Source organism: Rousettus aegyptiacus, unplaced genomic scaffold (assembly GCF_014176215.1).
Source record: "Rousettus aegyptiacus isolate mRouAeg1 unplaced genomic scaffold, mRouAeg1.p scaffold_m13_p_3, whole genome shotgun sequence".
Lineage (NCBI taxonomy): Eukaryota > Metazoa > Chordata > Mammalia > Chiroptera > Pteropodidae > Rousettus > Rousettus aegyptiacus.
In genome coordinates, this window is record NW_023416306.1 from 8,816,516 (window position 1) to 8,832,366 (window position 15,851).

A 15,851-nucleotide genomic window follows, 5' to 3' on the forward strand; every position below is an offset into this window, starting at 1 on the left:
TCCTGGTGCAGGTCGCAGTCTGAGAGGAGCTGTACAAAGCCTCACTCGTCCATCCGTCCTTCAGATGCTCAGAAACATCAATGGAACAAATGAATTTACGAAGCATCAGCAGACGGAAGCTCGGGCTGTCCCTGCCAGGCACGGGGTCCTCCTCTCCCCACCTCTGGACGGACCCTCCAGTCCACTGACCCACGTTGGCCTGTGAGTCTTAAAGTTGGGGTGCTCTGCCTCATTGGTGGGGTCCTCAACGTGTTTCAGGGGTGTTGGAAGCTGCAGGGGGTGAACACAGCACTTCCCTCTGTTTCGCCAGCTTTTCCCAGGAATAAGTTTATAAAACTCGATTTTTATACCGACGACAGATAGTCGAACATGAAGCATAATGCACAACTTCATGGAGTTTTAAAGATAAGACGAGAGACTTCAAAGGAGTTCCAAGCTTGCAGCGGGCCCTGCAGGAAGTGTGCCCAAACCCCGGGGGGCGGGGCGGGGTGGGCAGTGGCGATCCTGGGGAAGAGTGGGAGAAGCTGGCAAGGGGAGCTGCCCCCTCGCGTCCTGCCCCGGGGGGTCCTCTGCAGGCTCGCAGCAGCACAGTGTGACAGAGAGGGAGCTACACAGCCTGGGCCTCACATCCCCTCCCAGCAACCTCCCTGTCAGTCACACCTGCGGGCTGGAACCCCTCCCCCCTTTCCCTCCTCACAGTGGGGGGACGAGCTCCACATATGAAAGAGGAGCCTAAGAAACCTGACCTTCCCCGTCTTTACCTAGAACGCCCAGATTTCCAACTGGGCAGAAATCAGAGGAGAACGCGCTGGGGACCTCAAAGCGGAGGCTGATTAAAGGGGCCCCCGCTTCTCCCAGATGCGCCCACTCCTGTCAAAAAACAAACTTTGCCGTGGTTGGAAATGCTCGCGGTGCTTGAAACATGTTTGTTAGCTATGAAAAAGACAAAGATTTCCCATGAAGGAGAAGTTGGCGTCTGTGGGCTGCATTTCCTCCCCACGTGGTGGTGTGGAAGATGGCTGGAGAAACGTGGGGTTGTCACCAGCACCCACTGGGGGTTCAGGGGGTGCTCCATGGGGATCCCGGATGGCACGGGCGGAGGCGCGGAAGGACTGGGAGCTGCACCCAGTGGGTCTGACCCTGCTTCAACCACTCGCTGGAAGACAACTGAGCTCCCTCTTAGCCTCAGTTTCCCCATTAGTGAAATGCAGGGGTTGAACTTGGTGGTCCCTGGGGTCCTTCTCCACCTTTGGAGCTCTGGACATGTGGGTCGAAGGGCCCTGGGAAGGACGCACTGCCCAGAGACCCCAGGAGGGAGCGAGTGGGCTGAGGGAAGGCGGGCCAAGGGTGGCAGGGAAGAAGCGGGGAGGTTCTAGCACCCCACAAGGAGCTCCCTTGGTGACGGGCAGTGTGAGGTGCATTTTCATCTCTCCATGCCCCAGTCTGGCGAGACTCCTGCCCACCAATATGCAACCAGGTGCCACATCCTGCCGGTGTCCCCGCCCCTCAAAACCCCTGCTGCTGCCAAAGCGGCCCCACCTCCTGTACCTGGAGGACCAACGGCTTAGCCCCTCCTGTCCTGCCCCATCCCCCATCCCCCGCCCCCCAGGGCAGGGACCACGTCTCTTGCCCCCATGCCCAGCTGGCTCTTCATCCCCCAAAGGCGAAAGGCCAGGTCGTCAGCCTGGCATTTGAGGTCTCCCTGCTCCCTGCAATGCTGGATCTTCAGGCAGCAACACATAACGCACACGCACACGCGCACACGCACACGCACACGCACTTTTCCAGGCTCACCTGTGTCACTGCTTATTATCGAGTTTTCCTTAAATTAATTACAAGCTGGCCCATCGCCATGCCAGCGATACAAGCCCTCAGGAGAAGCAGCAATGTCGGGAAAACACTGTCCTTTAACTGACATTGACTTAATTTCAGGTCGTTTACGCTCCTACAGATCTCTGCCTTTCTCTAGTCCCCACACGGAGCACCCCTAACAGATGCGACGGTCCGGTGGCTCAGTTCTGGGACTCTACACAGCACCCCGTGCGTCCAGGTACCGGGGTCTCATCCAAGATGGCTCAGGAAGTCTCGCGAGGCACATGGCCACGCCCGGCCCTCACCCTTGCCCACAGGCCGGCCTCACAAAGGTGCTCCCCTCGCCGCACCTGGGCTTCCTCCTCTGCCAAACTGCTGAGATGACTCCCACCGCCAGGTGGCTGGAGCGCTCAATGAAGACCCTGGACGGGATTCCTGGTTCCAGGTGAGGACTCTACATGGCTCTCCCGCAGGCCGTCAGCCCCAGAGGGCGGGGCCCTCGCAGTGCCTGGGCTGGGGTCAACACCAGCCCTTGAGTGAAGGAATGAAGGAACCTTCCTCTGTGAATGAATGGGCAAGCTGGAGTTTGCATCTCTGGGCCTGATCCATCGATTCCTCATTTGCTGTCTCTTTAAGACCCTCCCCTTTCCTCCCTGGCGTTAGCTTTTCTTGTTCCCACAGTTTGTGCCCCTGAAAATGCCAGGAATGCAGTGGATGAGGCAGGTGCCGCCCACCAGCCAGGTGCGACCTCCCAGGTGTCTGCACTCAGAACCTCGGGTCTCCCTGCTGAAGCAGGTTTTCGGGGCCCATTATTCCCAGGTGTCCTCGGCTACCGGGGAGGGCGGGAGGAGGCCCCGAGACACGCATCTAACTACACGGGGCTCTGTGACCACACTGCCGGGGTCCCCAGGGATGCCTGGCTGTGGGGACCATCACCGACTTGGCGAATGCTCCACGGGGCCGCCCTGGTGCCAGACACGGGCGCACTCGTGGGAGTGCTGGCACTTGACGAGGAGAGGAGGCTCCAGGTTCCTTCCCTGCGGCCCAGGGCAAGGCCCAGGTCCCACGTGGCCCACGGCCGTGAGGCCGGACGGGCTTTTCCCGTGGAGCGGCCGGGCGCTCGGTGCCCTGGTGTTGCTGCACCCAGAGAGCTCGCCACGCCCCTCCCAGCTCGCTGCGGCCTTGCGCCTGGGGAGGAACCGACACCCAAGGGCTCCCGCGCCACCCGCCAGGCGACTGCGGGGATGTGGTCTCCCTTCTCGGGGCCTTGGTTTCCTCATCTGTCCGATGGGGACGATAAGCCTTGGTGGGATGAGTTTTTAAAGCAAAATGTTTTCCAAATCTATTTTACACCTCGTCTTCTTTGTTAACTCACCTCTTCGGTGAGTTTGGAGACGACAGAGGACTGAAGTGAAGGGGGTAGCCCTGGGGGGCGCCGGGGCGGTCCCAGGCCCCCGGGGACGCTGGGGTCCTCGGCACAGTTTCGTCACAGAGCCCAGCACTGTGCCTGCACACGGTGGGGCCTCAGGAAAGGGTTCTCCCCGCCCCCACACCGTGCCACCCTGACCTCTGTACCTCACCTGTACCTCTGTACCTGACCTGTACCCCCAGCGCCGAGAGGCGGTGTGAGGCCCTGCGCGGCCCTGGGCGTGAGCTGGCCTGCACGCCCACCCCCGACCCCGGCCCAAGGCGGCCTTGTCAGCACCGCTGAGGAGGCAGGGCCTGCTCTCCCAGCCCCACAGCTCGTCTCGCTGCCGCTGCCGTGGCTCGGAGCGAGACACTTGCTTGTAGCTTGTGAGCTGCGTGTAGGCAAATCTTTCATTTTTCTTTCATTACGCCGGCGTGTACTGTCACTTAATTTTTATGTATGCAATCCTTCCTGACAAATATGATCTGCTGCCTGGTAATTCGTCTGACGCTCATTCTGTTCCTCGCTCTAATTACGGCTCCTATCCCTGACGCCGAGGCAGCCGCGCTGCCACCGCTGGGTACCGCACCTGTCAGCCTGGCCGTGGCATGACTAATGCCCTTTCATGCCAGCCTCGTGTTAGCAAATACAGAGGCCGGGCGGGGGCTGGAGGAGGGAGAAGCAGGGGGAGATGGGATTTGCATAAGCGCGGCCCTGGGTCAGCAGCCCCGGAGACGAGGTGGTTGCCAGGGCAATGCGGCTGCCGCCACGGCATCCCCACGTAGTAGGTGCGTGCGCGGATGGCACAGATGCATAATTCAAACCCATGCGTGGGTACGAAGACGCCTCTGCCCCATGCTTCCTTCCTGAGTCACGATGCAGTGGCAATTACTTCAGCCTCGCGCCCGACCAAACGTGTGTGCGAGACTTCGCTGTTTGCAGAACCTCGCTGGGGATAAAAGGGTCTTCCTCCCCGCTGCGTGGAGCCTTCAGGCCCTGGGCTTTGGCTCTGTGCTGGCACTGCCATGGCGCTTGGCCCTCGGTCCTGGGAACGTGTCCTGGACTTGGGCACACGGCCCCAGGAGGCTGGACCAACTACCCAGAGGCCTCGGGAAGAACCCGGCTTCCACGGGCGGCCTTTCCCAGCTCCAATTCCTTCTCATTAATATAATAAGTGCAGCAGTCCAAGTCGATAAACTCACACTGGCGGACGAGCCCGCATTTCTGCCCCTTCCTAATGATGTGATCTTAACCGGCTCTGACGAGCACCACAGCCTTCTCCCCAGTGGGACAAAGAAGGGCTGGGACCTGACCGAGGGGGACAGTAGGCAGTGGCTTTAACTCTTCCCTTTGACGGTTTCCCTTGAGTTTCCAGCCTTTTTGAAACTCTTAAGACACAGAGGTAAACAGTCCCAAACTGACAGACATACTGATTTTCATGAAGAGAAGTGTCTGAGGGGACTGGGAAAGGCAAGGGGTCCGCCCCCCAGGAGCAGGGGCTGGTGGCTGGGCTCCAGGAGGAGGTCCAGCGTTATCTTCCAAGGCCTCCGACCCTGGTCTCCTGCAGGGAGCCTGAGTTGTGCAATGGGAAGCCTGCATGCTAGTCCTGGCTCTGCCACCCCATGACTCAGAAACGGCACTCAAGCTCCCTGGACTTCACATTCCTCGTTGTCACGAAGGAAAGATCCTACAGACCCTCGCGGCTCTCTGAGGCGTGAACAAAGAAGTGTCATGAAGTGTCATGGGATGCTGGCGCTTTGCACATCCTTCCTGAGCTAGAGGAAGACCAGCAGCATGCCAGGTACCCTCTAGGGTCGGACGGAGTGGAGAGTTCCAAAGCCACCACGCACACACGCACACACGCACTCCTATAAGCGGCTCGGAGCTGCTGATCTCGAGAGTCAGCACATTCCTCCTGACGGTGTGCTGTACCCTGAGAGCCTCTAAGCCATTGGGACCTGTATGAATAGTGACAGTTTCCACCCGGAAGCCGTGTCTTCCAGAAAGCACCTCCGCCGTCACCAGATGCCGTGTGTACTCACGGCCTGCAGCAGGCTCTCGGGGTCAGAGGATGGGAGACACTGGCTGGGGCCATGGAGTGGGGAACAGAGTGGCTTTCGAGGAAGGAGAGCCTGGGAGCACCCGCCCCTGCAACCACCACCCCACAGAGCCGGAAACTGGCTCTGGGAAAAGGGTCCCTATCTCTGCAACGTGCCCAGCCGGCCCTGGTTCAACCCTGATATGCCTGTTCTGCACAGGGTAGCTACACCCACGCTCCACTGGAGGGCTTTGCTGGCTTCTCTATTCCAGCTAAACATAAAATTCTCCAGTGTCCACTGTTTCGAGTTGCACATTCAGTTACGTAGCCAGCACATGGGTTCCAAGCTCGCCACTGCTTCACGTGACCCGAAACGCACACCCAACCCAGTCTCCTCCCAGGCCGGCCCGGCGCGCCAAACCCCTGGGATGACGCCCACCCACTGAGCTCGGCATTCGCAGCCCCGCCACCTTCCTTGCCACCCGAGGTCCTGCAGACGCCACTTTCCAGCTCGTTCCACCAAATTCGCACCTCGCTGCCCGCCCCCCCCCCCATTCACTCCTCACGCTCCGGCTACAACGTCAGGTCCTCCTAGGCAGGCGTTCATCCCCCACGGCTTCAAAACCGGACGCAGCGCAAACATGCGCCAGCGGGGGATGGGCCGGGTGCGGCGTGCCTGTGCGGCGGAACAGGACACGGCACGGAGAGCGATACGACTCCCGCGTGCCACGACACAGCCACGGGCGCCCGCTCCGCAGAGGGGGCTCAGCCCGCCTCTCCGGGGAGGGGTGTGAGGAGCCTCGGGGATGCGAGGAAGCCCCAACCGGGGCCCCTCGAGGCTCCGGTCACTCCCTCTGGCTCACCGTTCTGAAGAAGCAAAAAACACCCGGAGTTCGAAAAGATATTTTCCTGCACAAACTAACCAAAGGCACTGTGGGGAGGATGTCACGTCTCCCCCAGAGTCACCAAGGACTGGGGGCTGCTGGACGCCCTTACCTAGAGAGTGGGCTGCGGTGGTCTCGGAGCTGAAGAAGCGGCCCAGGCCAAGGTCGCCGAGCTTCACGACGCCCGTGGCCGTGATGAACACGTTGGCCGGCTTGATGTCTGCAGGGGAAGAGGAAGGGGGTTGAGGCGGGTCTGAGGGGTAGCCAGGAGGAGGCGGCCTGGGGTTGGGCAGTGATGGTGGGCCCTTCTGGTGCTGGGGGGCCCATCCCTGGGTCCTGTCCTGCTCCCTCCCTCCCTCTCACTGACTCACTCACGCAAGCACTCATACACTCTGAGAATTTGCGTGCCAAGGGCAGGAGCGCTCAGTGCGGTCCCCGGCGCTGTCCCGTGGTGACTGCGGCAGTGCCTCACCACAGCAGACACGGGTAAACGCGGGTGGGATGGACGAACGGAGGCATCAGTGAAGCAACCTGTGCAAAGCACCCAGCACCCTTCCTGGCACCCCGCGGGCGTCTTCCTCACCGCTCAGGATGACGTCGCCTGTCGCAAACATTCCTTCGCAGATGTCTCATTTCCCTTGCTCGGACAACTCCCACGAAGCCTTCGGAGCCCATACTCAAAGTTCCCTTTCCTGGGGTACTTCCTCTGCCATGCCAGGCAGAGCTGGCGACAGTACTGGAAGTGGCCGCCCCTCCACCCATCCTCGCTGAGATCCCCTCCGTGCTGGCCCCGGCATGGTGCGTGGGGCTGGAGACGATACACTGAGCGTGGCCAGTGTCCCCTGGGGTCCATGTGGCTACCCGGCCTTTGGAGCCTCCACCATGCGGAGGCCTGAGGCACCGGACATGAGGCGTGCGTGGGCCTCGAGCTCAAGGTCTCACACGTGCCCATCCTCTGGCCCTGCTAAGGCCAGGGAGATGCTCCACACCCACTTGTCTGAGGACTACGAAGTGGTCCCAAGGAGCCAGGAGGAGCGGAAGGGGAGCCTGCGTCGTGGGCCCCGGGGTGCCTGGCCTTACTGCTGGCTCCGGCCCCGTGGCCGGGGGGCCGGCGCGTACGCACCCCGGTGCATCACCCGGCGAGAGTGCATGTGCTCCACGGCGCTGCAGAGCTGCACGAAGTACTTCCACACCGTCCTCTCGGGGATGAGCCGCTTCTGCTTCTTGAAGTACTGAGGTGGGGGAGACAGACAGACAGACAGACATACAGATAGGCGTTAGGTGACGGGCCCGGGAGGGAGGGCAGCTGCAGGGCTCTGCCCTGTCCTGTCCTCAGCGGGCAGCTGGAGCCTGGCCGGGGTGGGTGATCAGGCTGCTGGACAAACAGTACACGTGGAATGCAGGGCACTGTGTTCACGTCTCTGCTGCAGCCCAGGCTGCCCTCTGGGGTCCTCCGCGCACGCCCCGCCCAACGCTGAGCTCCTGAGGGTGAGGCAGGGGGCAAGCCTGACCCAGAGCGGACGCCTGGACTGCTTCCTGCATCACACTTTTTACAGAATCTCCTGGACACAGGCCCATCTGCTCCGCCTGCCCGACAGGGAGCTCCCTGTGGGAGTGGGGTGGCGTGGCCCTTTCCTGTCCCCAGCCCTGGACTGGCCCAGGACGGGGACATCTAAGACGAGCCTGGCGGTTAAATCACAGCTTCTCCCACCTCCTCAGAGCCGGCAAGTCTCAGCCCGTGTGACCCTTCACAAACACGGCAAGAGCCTCGAGGAAATGGGCTTGACATTCTCAAATGGACCCCAGCCTTCGATAGGCGTTTATCTACTTTATTGCCTGAAAAACCATATTCAATGCCTGGGAAATCAAAACAAAAGACCCAAAACCACCGAGGCTGCACTAAGTGAGCTGTAAGGAAATAAAGGTCGTGGAAGGCGTAAACTAGGAGGCTCCCCAGTCCACGGCTCAGATCAGCATCCCAGCCCCAGGGGGTCCCCCGTGAACGGGGGCAGGGCGGTGACTCACGCCAGGCACCTGAGTGCCAGGTTTCCGCTCAGGGGCTTTTGTTCCTACGGGCAGCCAGTCACCTTTCCCCAGAGCAGCCAGAGGCCACGCCGCGGGCCCCCGTATTAGGACTGTCACTCTGGCACAGGGAAGACCAGGGCTGCCTGGGGACACACTCCCGGCCGGGGAAAGGGGGCGTGAGGTGGAGGACAGGACCTGAGCACCTGCCCCGTGCAGCCCCTGTGCTGGGCCCTAAGCAGGGATGACGACACCGTCTTCCAGACGAGGAAACGGAGGGCCACGCCCCGTAGCTAGTGGGGGACAGAGTCACAGCTCAACCCCAGGCCCTCCGCCTAGAAAGCCCAAACTTTTAACTCCCTTCGAACGATGCCAGTAACCCATCTGAGGAGGGACAGAGTCAAGAAAGGTCTGGGAACTGCCCAGTGCTGCCCAGCTAGGGTTGGCTCTGAGCACCTCCAATAGCAGGACAGTCATAGCCAGAAGCCCCTGGTCCGGCACTAAAGCCCCACGAGGCTCTCCCAGGGCTCCACCCGGGAGAGGGACCTCGTGGTTGAGCTGCCCCAGGCGTCCAGCCCAGAGCCCCCAGCGCAGGTCCCCATGGCCTCCTGGGCTTGTGAGGTGGGCAGAGCTGGAGTGTTATTTACACCACGATGTTAACTAATCCTCATTATAGCATTTAAGCGGGATGCGTGCGGCTGTGAGTGGTGATTTTCTAAATGTCACGTCCTATAAGCGCCGTGTGACATTTATCGGGAAGGCGCCAAGTCTCCGGTGGGTTTCGGAGTGGCGGCAGCTCCCGGCTTTACCGTCCGCCATAAATAATGCCAGCATCATGGCCATGGAGCTGCTGCTTGGCCCCTGAGTTTGGGGGCCCTTGGGACTCGGAGCCTGCTGGTCAGGAGCCTCTCTCAAGCCCTGTGGACCCTCCGTGCCCTCCTCATGCCTCCCTCGGGACAGGCGTGGAGACCGAGGTTCAGGGAAGGGAGAGACTCGACATGCCCAGTCACCCAGCCCCTGACTGTCGGGCCCCAGGGTCTGGGGTCCGGTGTAGGCCACAGTCCAGGGTATCCTCTTAGTCACCTGTGCTCCTTCTCCTGCTCCCTCTCTCGCCCAAGCCCACCCCTCCGTGGGGCACCCAGTCTTTCTCCTAGAACGCAAAGCTGACCCTGTTGACTTCCCACCACGAGCGTTAGGAGCCTTCTCCTCGTCCTGACTCACGGCGAGGTCCCGAATCCTGACCTGGACAGGAGGCCCTGGGCGGCCCGACCGCCTCCCCTTTGCCCGCCGCCTCCCCCTACCTCACCCAGCGCTCCCCTGGACCAAAGGGTCTGGGCTTTTCATCCCTCTGGGCCTTTGCACGAGCTCTTTCGCCACCAGACTTTGGGTCCCCCCCTCAGGTCTCTACTCAGGGGCCCCCTCTTCCGAGAAGCCTTTCCGGGCTCCACAGGCCCTGAACTTGGCTTATTCTCGCCGGCCAGTGACCGATCATTTACGGGTCTGCCCTCCTGTTAGAAGACGAGCTCCCTGAGGGCAGCACCCAGGCCAGCGGTGTCCCTCGGTCTCGGGATGGGGCCTGGCACACAGGGGGTGCTGGGCGCACGCGTGTTCAGGGGGAGAGTAACACGCGAGGGGGACGAAGTGAGCGCGGGAGAGGGAAGAACTGCGACGTGATATAGCACATCCGTTCCCGCCAGGGATCCGCGTGGAGATCAACATCCCTGCAAACGCATTAACATGTCGGCGAAAACATAAAAGCAGGTGATAACAGCTCAAGTAATGCCACCTCCCGCGACGCCGTATTCCTAGGAGCCGAATTTCAGGAGAGCAAGCACCGAGCAATTGCTCGGTCCCCAGTGCCTGGTGGGAAAGACAGAGAGTCCGCGTCTGGCTCCGTTCGCAAGGGTGACTGGGACCACGGCGAGGGCCCGAGCTGGCCCAGGCTTGGTCAGGAGCTGACAGACTGGGCCTGGGGGAGGGAGGCAGTGAGGGCCCCCGACAGCAGCCTGAGGACTCAGACTTGGGCCAAGCCTTGAGGGAGAAGCAGGGAGCGGAGCGGGGCTGAGGCCTCAGGCCTGAGGGTCCTGCTTGGAGGCTGTGCTGCCTCAGGCTGGTGACTAAACCTCTCAGAGCTTCGCTCTCTGAGGATAGAATGGGCTCCTGAGTGACGCACGTGCTCAGCAAGGCTCTGGCCCACAGTAAGGGCTCTGTCAGCGGGGCTGTGACAGTCCCTGAGTCAGGACTCATGGTGGGCCTGCTCCTGAGTCCCAGGAGGGGGGGGGCAAAGGGGCGGGGTGGTGTGGGGGCTGCCGTGGGGTGCGGAGCAAGAGCCAGGCCTGGTTCTAAAGCCTGCCGGGGGGCCTGGCAAGTCGATCAACCTCTCAGATACCCCTGGCCTTGGTCATGATGAAGATGCCCCTCAGGAATATGAACTTGGGGACGATGTCTGCTGGAGGGATTCAGGCTGAGAAAAAGAGACCTGGTCCTTTGTCCATCCCCCCATTGCTGGGTATCCTCAGGCAAGTCTCTTAACTTCTCTGGGCTCGGTTTTCCCTTTTGTAAAATGAGGCAATTGGACCCACAAGATACTTCCCCAGATTCTGCAAGCTGAGGTCTGACCTGACGCAGGATTCTGTGCCTGTTCCCTCTGAGGGGTGGGAGAATGACCCATGAGCCCATGAGTAGGCTGGGACAGTGCGGGCAGCCAGAGGGGTCCTTCTGTCTATGGCTGACTCTCTTCCAGCAAATTGGAACAGGCCCCGAACGGGCACTCACCAGGCCATGGCTGAGGCCTGGGGGCATTGGTAAGAGGGGGCTGAATGTCTCGAGGGGCTGCCTCCATCTGAGGCTGAATCAGTGAGGAACTTGAGCTGGGGAGGGGCTCCCCATGTCTGGGCAGCCCCCAGACCCCACCCACCCGCCAGGCGCCCTCACCTTGATCATCTGTGAGAGGTCGCCTGCATCGGCCAGCTCCAGCACAATGTTCAGCTCGTTGTCCTCAATAAATGAGTCCAAATACTTGATGATGTTTGGATGATTCAGTTGCTGCCCAAAGAGAGAGGCGGGTGAGGGGGAAGGAGGAGCCAGGGAGAGATGGTGGAGCCCCAGCACCCGGCACCCAGCAGGCGAGGCCCTGGCATTTGCCGGAGAGGTGAGTGCTTTAGGGGAAAGCCCTGTGCTTTGGAGTCGGGGAGACCTGGGTGACCTTGGGAAAGCCATTTGGCCTCGCTGAGTCTCAGTTTCCTCATCCGTTAAATAGGCAAAATGCTCTGAGGAGTAGTTGTGAAGACAGATGGAATAATACCCTTGGAACGTCCACCACAGGGAGACGGCGCGGAGCTGAGACTCCTCAGGTGCTTGTGGAAATGATCCTTCCCTTTCTCCTCCTCCTCCTCACCACCACCTACGACCTTCCCTCTGTCGCTGTGCTTAGCGGGCCTGCGGCTGGCACTCAGAGGTGTCCGCCTCCTTCCTTCTTCCTTCCTGCTCTGTGTCAATTTCTGACCCATCCCTAGCGGAATCTTGGCGGGGGAAAAAAACCATTCCTGGTGTGGGAGCTGCCCTGGGTGATCTGCTCGGACACCTCTGGCCTGACCACTATACCTATGTGTTTGTTGAGGTTGTGTGTGGGGAGCCCGGGCAGGACAGCACCCCACTGACTAGGAGTCACCCCTACCTGGCCAGGCAAGAGGAGACCCTAGCAACTGTTTATAACCGCAACTGACTGTTGACCTCAAAATGATTCCAGGATCAGGTCAAACAGAGGGGACTCTGATATTCTGCCATAGTACGGTTGGCCCGGCCACTGGGGCTCCTGTCGGCTGATGACCACGGGCCGATCTAGAGCACGGTTTCTAAATAAAAGCCCTGGACATTGCTGGGAGAGAGCTGTGCACCTGTGCTGCATGCCGACCTGTGCCTGTCCTTGGTTTCTAAAATGAGGGGGGACTTTGGCAGACTTCGCGGTCAAGCCATCCCCCAGCCACTCATTTCCCAAGCCGGCCCTCGATGGATGGAGACCCCCCTATACACCCCCAGGGGCCAGAGGAGGCCTCTGCTATTGGCCTTGGCTCTTCCCCCACATGTCTGCCCCTCCCTGAGACTGACCTCAGTCCACCCTGGTGCCCAATGCCTGTCCTAGTCCTCAGGCCTAGGATGGACGGCGGCCAGAGAGAGCAGGGTGGTGGGCAGGGCTGAGAGTAAAGGGTGTGTCCGTGCGAGGTCCCCTCTTCTCCAAATCTCTGCATGTGTGGCCCCTCCGGTCCCTGATACAGAACAAGTCTGTCTGTCTAGGGTCCGTCTTCCCCACTGGGCTGCATCCCACGTCGAGCACCAGCATCAGCGGCACTCAGAAACTGTGCTGAACATCCGGGTGCATGAACCGTGCCTGTGTCCCAGCGGAGCCCACCGCCCCGCCCCACGCCCGGCAGCCTCTGTCCCGGGAGGCTTTGGGCTCCGGGTCCTGGCGTGAACGGTATGAACGATGCCGCCCCGTGGCCCCATGAAGAGCCGCGTTTCCCTTTGTTTTGTAGGAAACACCTCCCGCGCTGGCACATCCTGTTGACTTCCCACGGGCAGGCGGGGGCAGCTGGGTCGGTGTTCTGGAAAGGGGCTGGCGTCGCCTGGCCGTGGCGACAAGGGCCGCCTCTGACCCGGCACTCGGCACACGCCGGGCGTCTCTCCGAGCTCCTCCAGGCGTCTTCTCACTAATCCCCCAGCACATCTGAAGCCAGCACTCTTGTCTTGTACAGATGAGGAAACTGAGGCTCCGAACAGTCAACAGCTTGCCCACGGCCACACGGCTAGTGAGGGAGGGGCTCCTGGGCCTCCAAAGCCCGCACCTTCTCTCTTCCTCCTTCATCTCCGAGATCCCAGGCTTGGGGAGTAGGGGGTCATCCACAGGACGGGGCAGCCCCAGGCCAGGGCCAAGTCGCGTCCTATTATTTCTTACTCTGGGGAAACCAGCAGGGAGGAGAAAAGGGGCCGCAGGCACCCTCACCGTCCCCACCCCGCATGCCTCGCCTGGACGGGCCCCTCGTGTCTGTCCCTTCCCCTCCAGTAAGCCCGGTTCCAGGTGGACTGAGGACGTCTGTCCACAGAGGGGCCTGTCCGCAGGGGTGCATCCTGCTCGGGGCACTCACCTTCAGGAGGCCGATCTCCTTGACACAGTCCTGCCTGGCTTTGGCGTCCATCATCTCAAATATCTTGGGGGAGAGGAAGAAGAAAAAGAACGGTTCAGCCCCAGCCCCCCCGGCATCCCAGTTCATCCACTTCCTCGCCAAGGGACCGCCCCCTCCCCTGTCTGGACCGCAGTTCTGCTTAGCGGGCGCCCGCCATGTGCCAGGCGCCACGTTGGCCACTTGATGCTGAATCGTCACGGCGACTCCCGTGAGGCAGGAGTTACAGCCGCCGATGTACGGAGGACGAGACTGAGGCCCAGAGAAGTCCAATGACTTGCGAAGTCACACGCGGGTACGCGGCAGGCCAGGAAACATGCTCAGAGCCTCAGTCTCCACTTCCATAAATGGGGCCGATGGCCTGAGCTCACAGGTGGGCACGTGGGCAGAGCAAGACAATGTGGCACAGCCCCGGGCACCGTGTCCCTCCCAGCACCTTCTGACTTACAGTAACAGACAGAAGGTCAACAGGGTGGCAGCCCCACCACAAAACCCATCGTGGCACGAATAAAGCAAGACAAAGAGAGCCCAGGTGAGCCCCTCCTTGGAGACAAAGAGCAGAAAACAGGTCTCTTCTGGACAGAGGAGCCCGTCTCTCCTTCGGCAACGACAAGCCGTGTGTGGGTCACAGACCACCACGGAAACCGTCACGCTGAGGTCCTGAGGCCGGAGTTCTTGGCCCAGCTCTCCACCCTGTGACTGCCTCTCAGTCACCCTCCCTCTCCCTGGGCCTCCTCTGCCCAGACTGCTAATCTCACTCTTTAAGGACAAATGAGCAAATCAGGGATTCGGGAAGCTCTGCCGGAGGTTCGGAACCGTTTCCTGCAGGAGAGCAGCAGTCAAACGGGGCCCACTGCAGCCCAGTGGGGAAGACGGACCCTAGACAGACAGACTCATTCTGTATCAGGGACCGGAGGGGCCACAGATGCAGAGATTTGGAGAAGAGGGGACCTCGCACGGACACACCCTTTACTCTCAGCCCTGCCCACCACCCTGCTCTCTGGCCTCCGTCTGTTCTAGGCCTGAGGACTAGACTTAAAACCTGTCTGCTCGACCCCCTCCCCTCATTTCGGAGGCACACGGAGGTCGTGAAGGGCACTCAAGCCCAGAACCAACCAGCGCCCAGGCACCAAGGTCAGTGGGACTTGGCTCGCTCAGGGCCTGGCGAGTCGCTTCCTCATCTGAAAAGCAGGTCGGTAATCCCCCGCCCCACCCACGGGGCTGTTGCTGAGGTTCCCTGAGCGCCTAGCATCACCCAGTATGCAGCAGGTGCTCAATGCATGCACGTTTTTCTTTCCCGTCATGGCTCACAGTGAGCTTTTATGGACAGGAGCCCACCTGATTCTCTTCACAGCCGGCTGCGTTGGGGACTAATTCCCTCTTTTTTAGAGGAAGTGCAGGGAGGGGAGGACAGAAAGGGACCGGCCAGGCGCCTGCACGGCGGCTTTGAACCCATGACGTCCTTGGCTCACCTGCACCTTCTTCAGAGCCACCGTCTTCCTGTCCAGCAGGCAAGTGGCCTTGTACACCTCGCTGAACTGCCCGCGGCCGATCTTCTTCTCAATCTGGAAGTCTGCCAGGGAGCAGCGAAAAGAGAGGGCGTTCGGGTGCCTCTGGAGGGGACAGACAGGGGACAGACGGGGCATCAGTGTCCAGCCGGGCCGGAGTGGAGGCTGCTGCACCTTCCCAGGAATGCCCCTCGAAGGTGAAGGAGGGACTCTGGTCACCGACCCCACTGTCAGAGCGGCCCCCCCACCATGGGCATCTCTGAAAGTGCACCCCAGTTTTAGTCCGCTCCATGTCCCCTGAGCTGAGGCTCTGACCTGCCTAAGCGCTTGGGGAATGTTTGTTGAACGACACAATGTGAAAAACGCCCCAAACAGCTTGGCACACAGTGGGACTCTGTGACCAGTCCACTGTCACCTCTATGAGCGCCGCCGAAATCACACCCCCTCAGAAAAGGGCAATTCTCTCGGCACCTGGAGGAATCACACACACTCAAGAAGATAATGACACTTGTTGTGTATTGGTACCTACTATGTTCAGTTACTGTACTGGCTGCTTCGACAGATTTTATGACTAATCTCCTAACAGCCTTATAAAGCAAGGCTCGTCAATCCCTTTTTATAAATGAGGACACAGAGGCCCAGTCACACAGCTAGCCAGCAGCGAGCTGGGGCTTGACTCTCTGACAGTCTAGAGCCAGGTGTGTTCCCGGGTGACATGGGCAGGGTCTCTTCCTTCTCTGGGTCTCAGCTTCCCCCCTGGGACGTGAAGGGTTTGGAGGATATAATGTCCAGGGTTCCTTGCTCTGGGAACACTGGGCTATTTCTCCCTGGGACAAGTGGCTGGAGTCCCCAGCTCTCTTCACCCTGCCCCAGAGGCCAAGCTGCCCAACTCCACAGCCCCCCCTGGATGCTCCCAGAGGATGCGGCTTGACATCCCAGCAGGCAGTGCTGACATTCCAGCTGCACATCTGCATATGCAATGACCCAGATTTGCATTTCCTG

General features: G+C 60.6%; 1 protein-coding gene across 3 annotated transcripts in view; it reads right to left on the reverse strand.

Moving 5' to 3' along the window:
* NEK6 (NIMA related kinase 6) overlaps positions 1-15,851 on the reverse strand; it is a 74,304-nt gene that overhangs the window by 14,474 nt on the left and 43,979 nt on the right. For all 3 annotated transcript variants that reach the window (XM_016137424.2, XM_016137425.2, XM_016137423.2), the window contains exons 3-7: positions 14,814-14,954; positions 13,306-13,368; positions 11,099-11,209; positions 7,266-7,374; positions 6,255-6,362 (exon numbers count right to left, since the gene is read on the reverse strand). In XM_016137424.2, the coding sequence (XP_015992910.1) occupies positions 6,255-6,362; positions 7,266-7,374; positions 11,099-11,209; positions 13,306-13,368; positions 14,814-14,954 (532 nt within the window). The remainder of the gene's footprint in view (positions 1-6,254; positions 6,363-7,265; positions 7,375-11,098; positions 11,210-13,305; positions 13,369-14,813; positions 14,955-15,851) is intronic.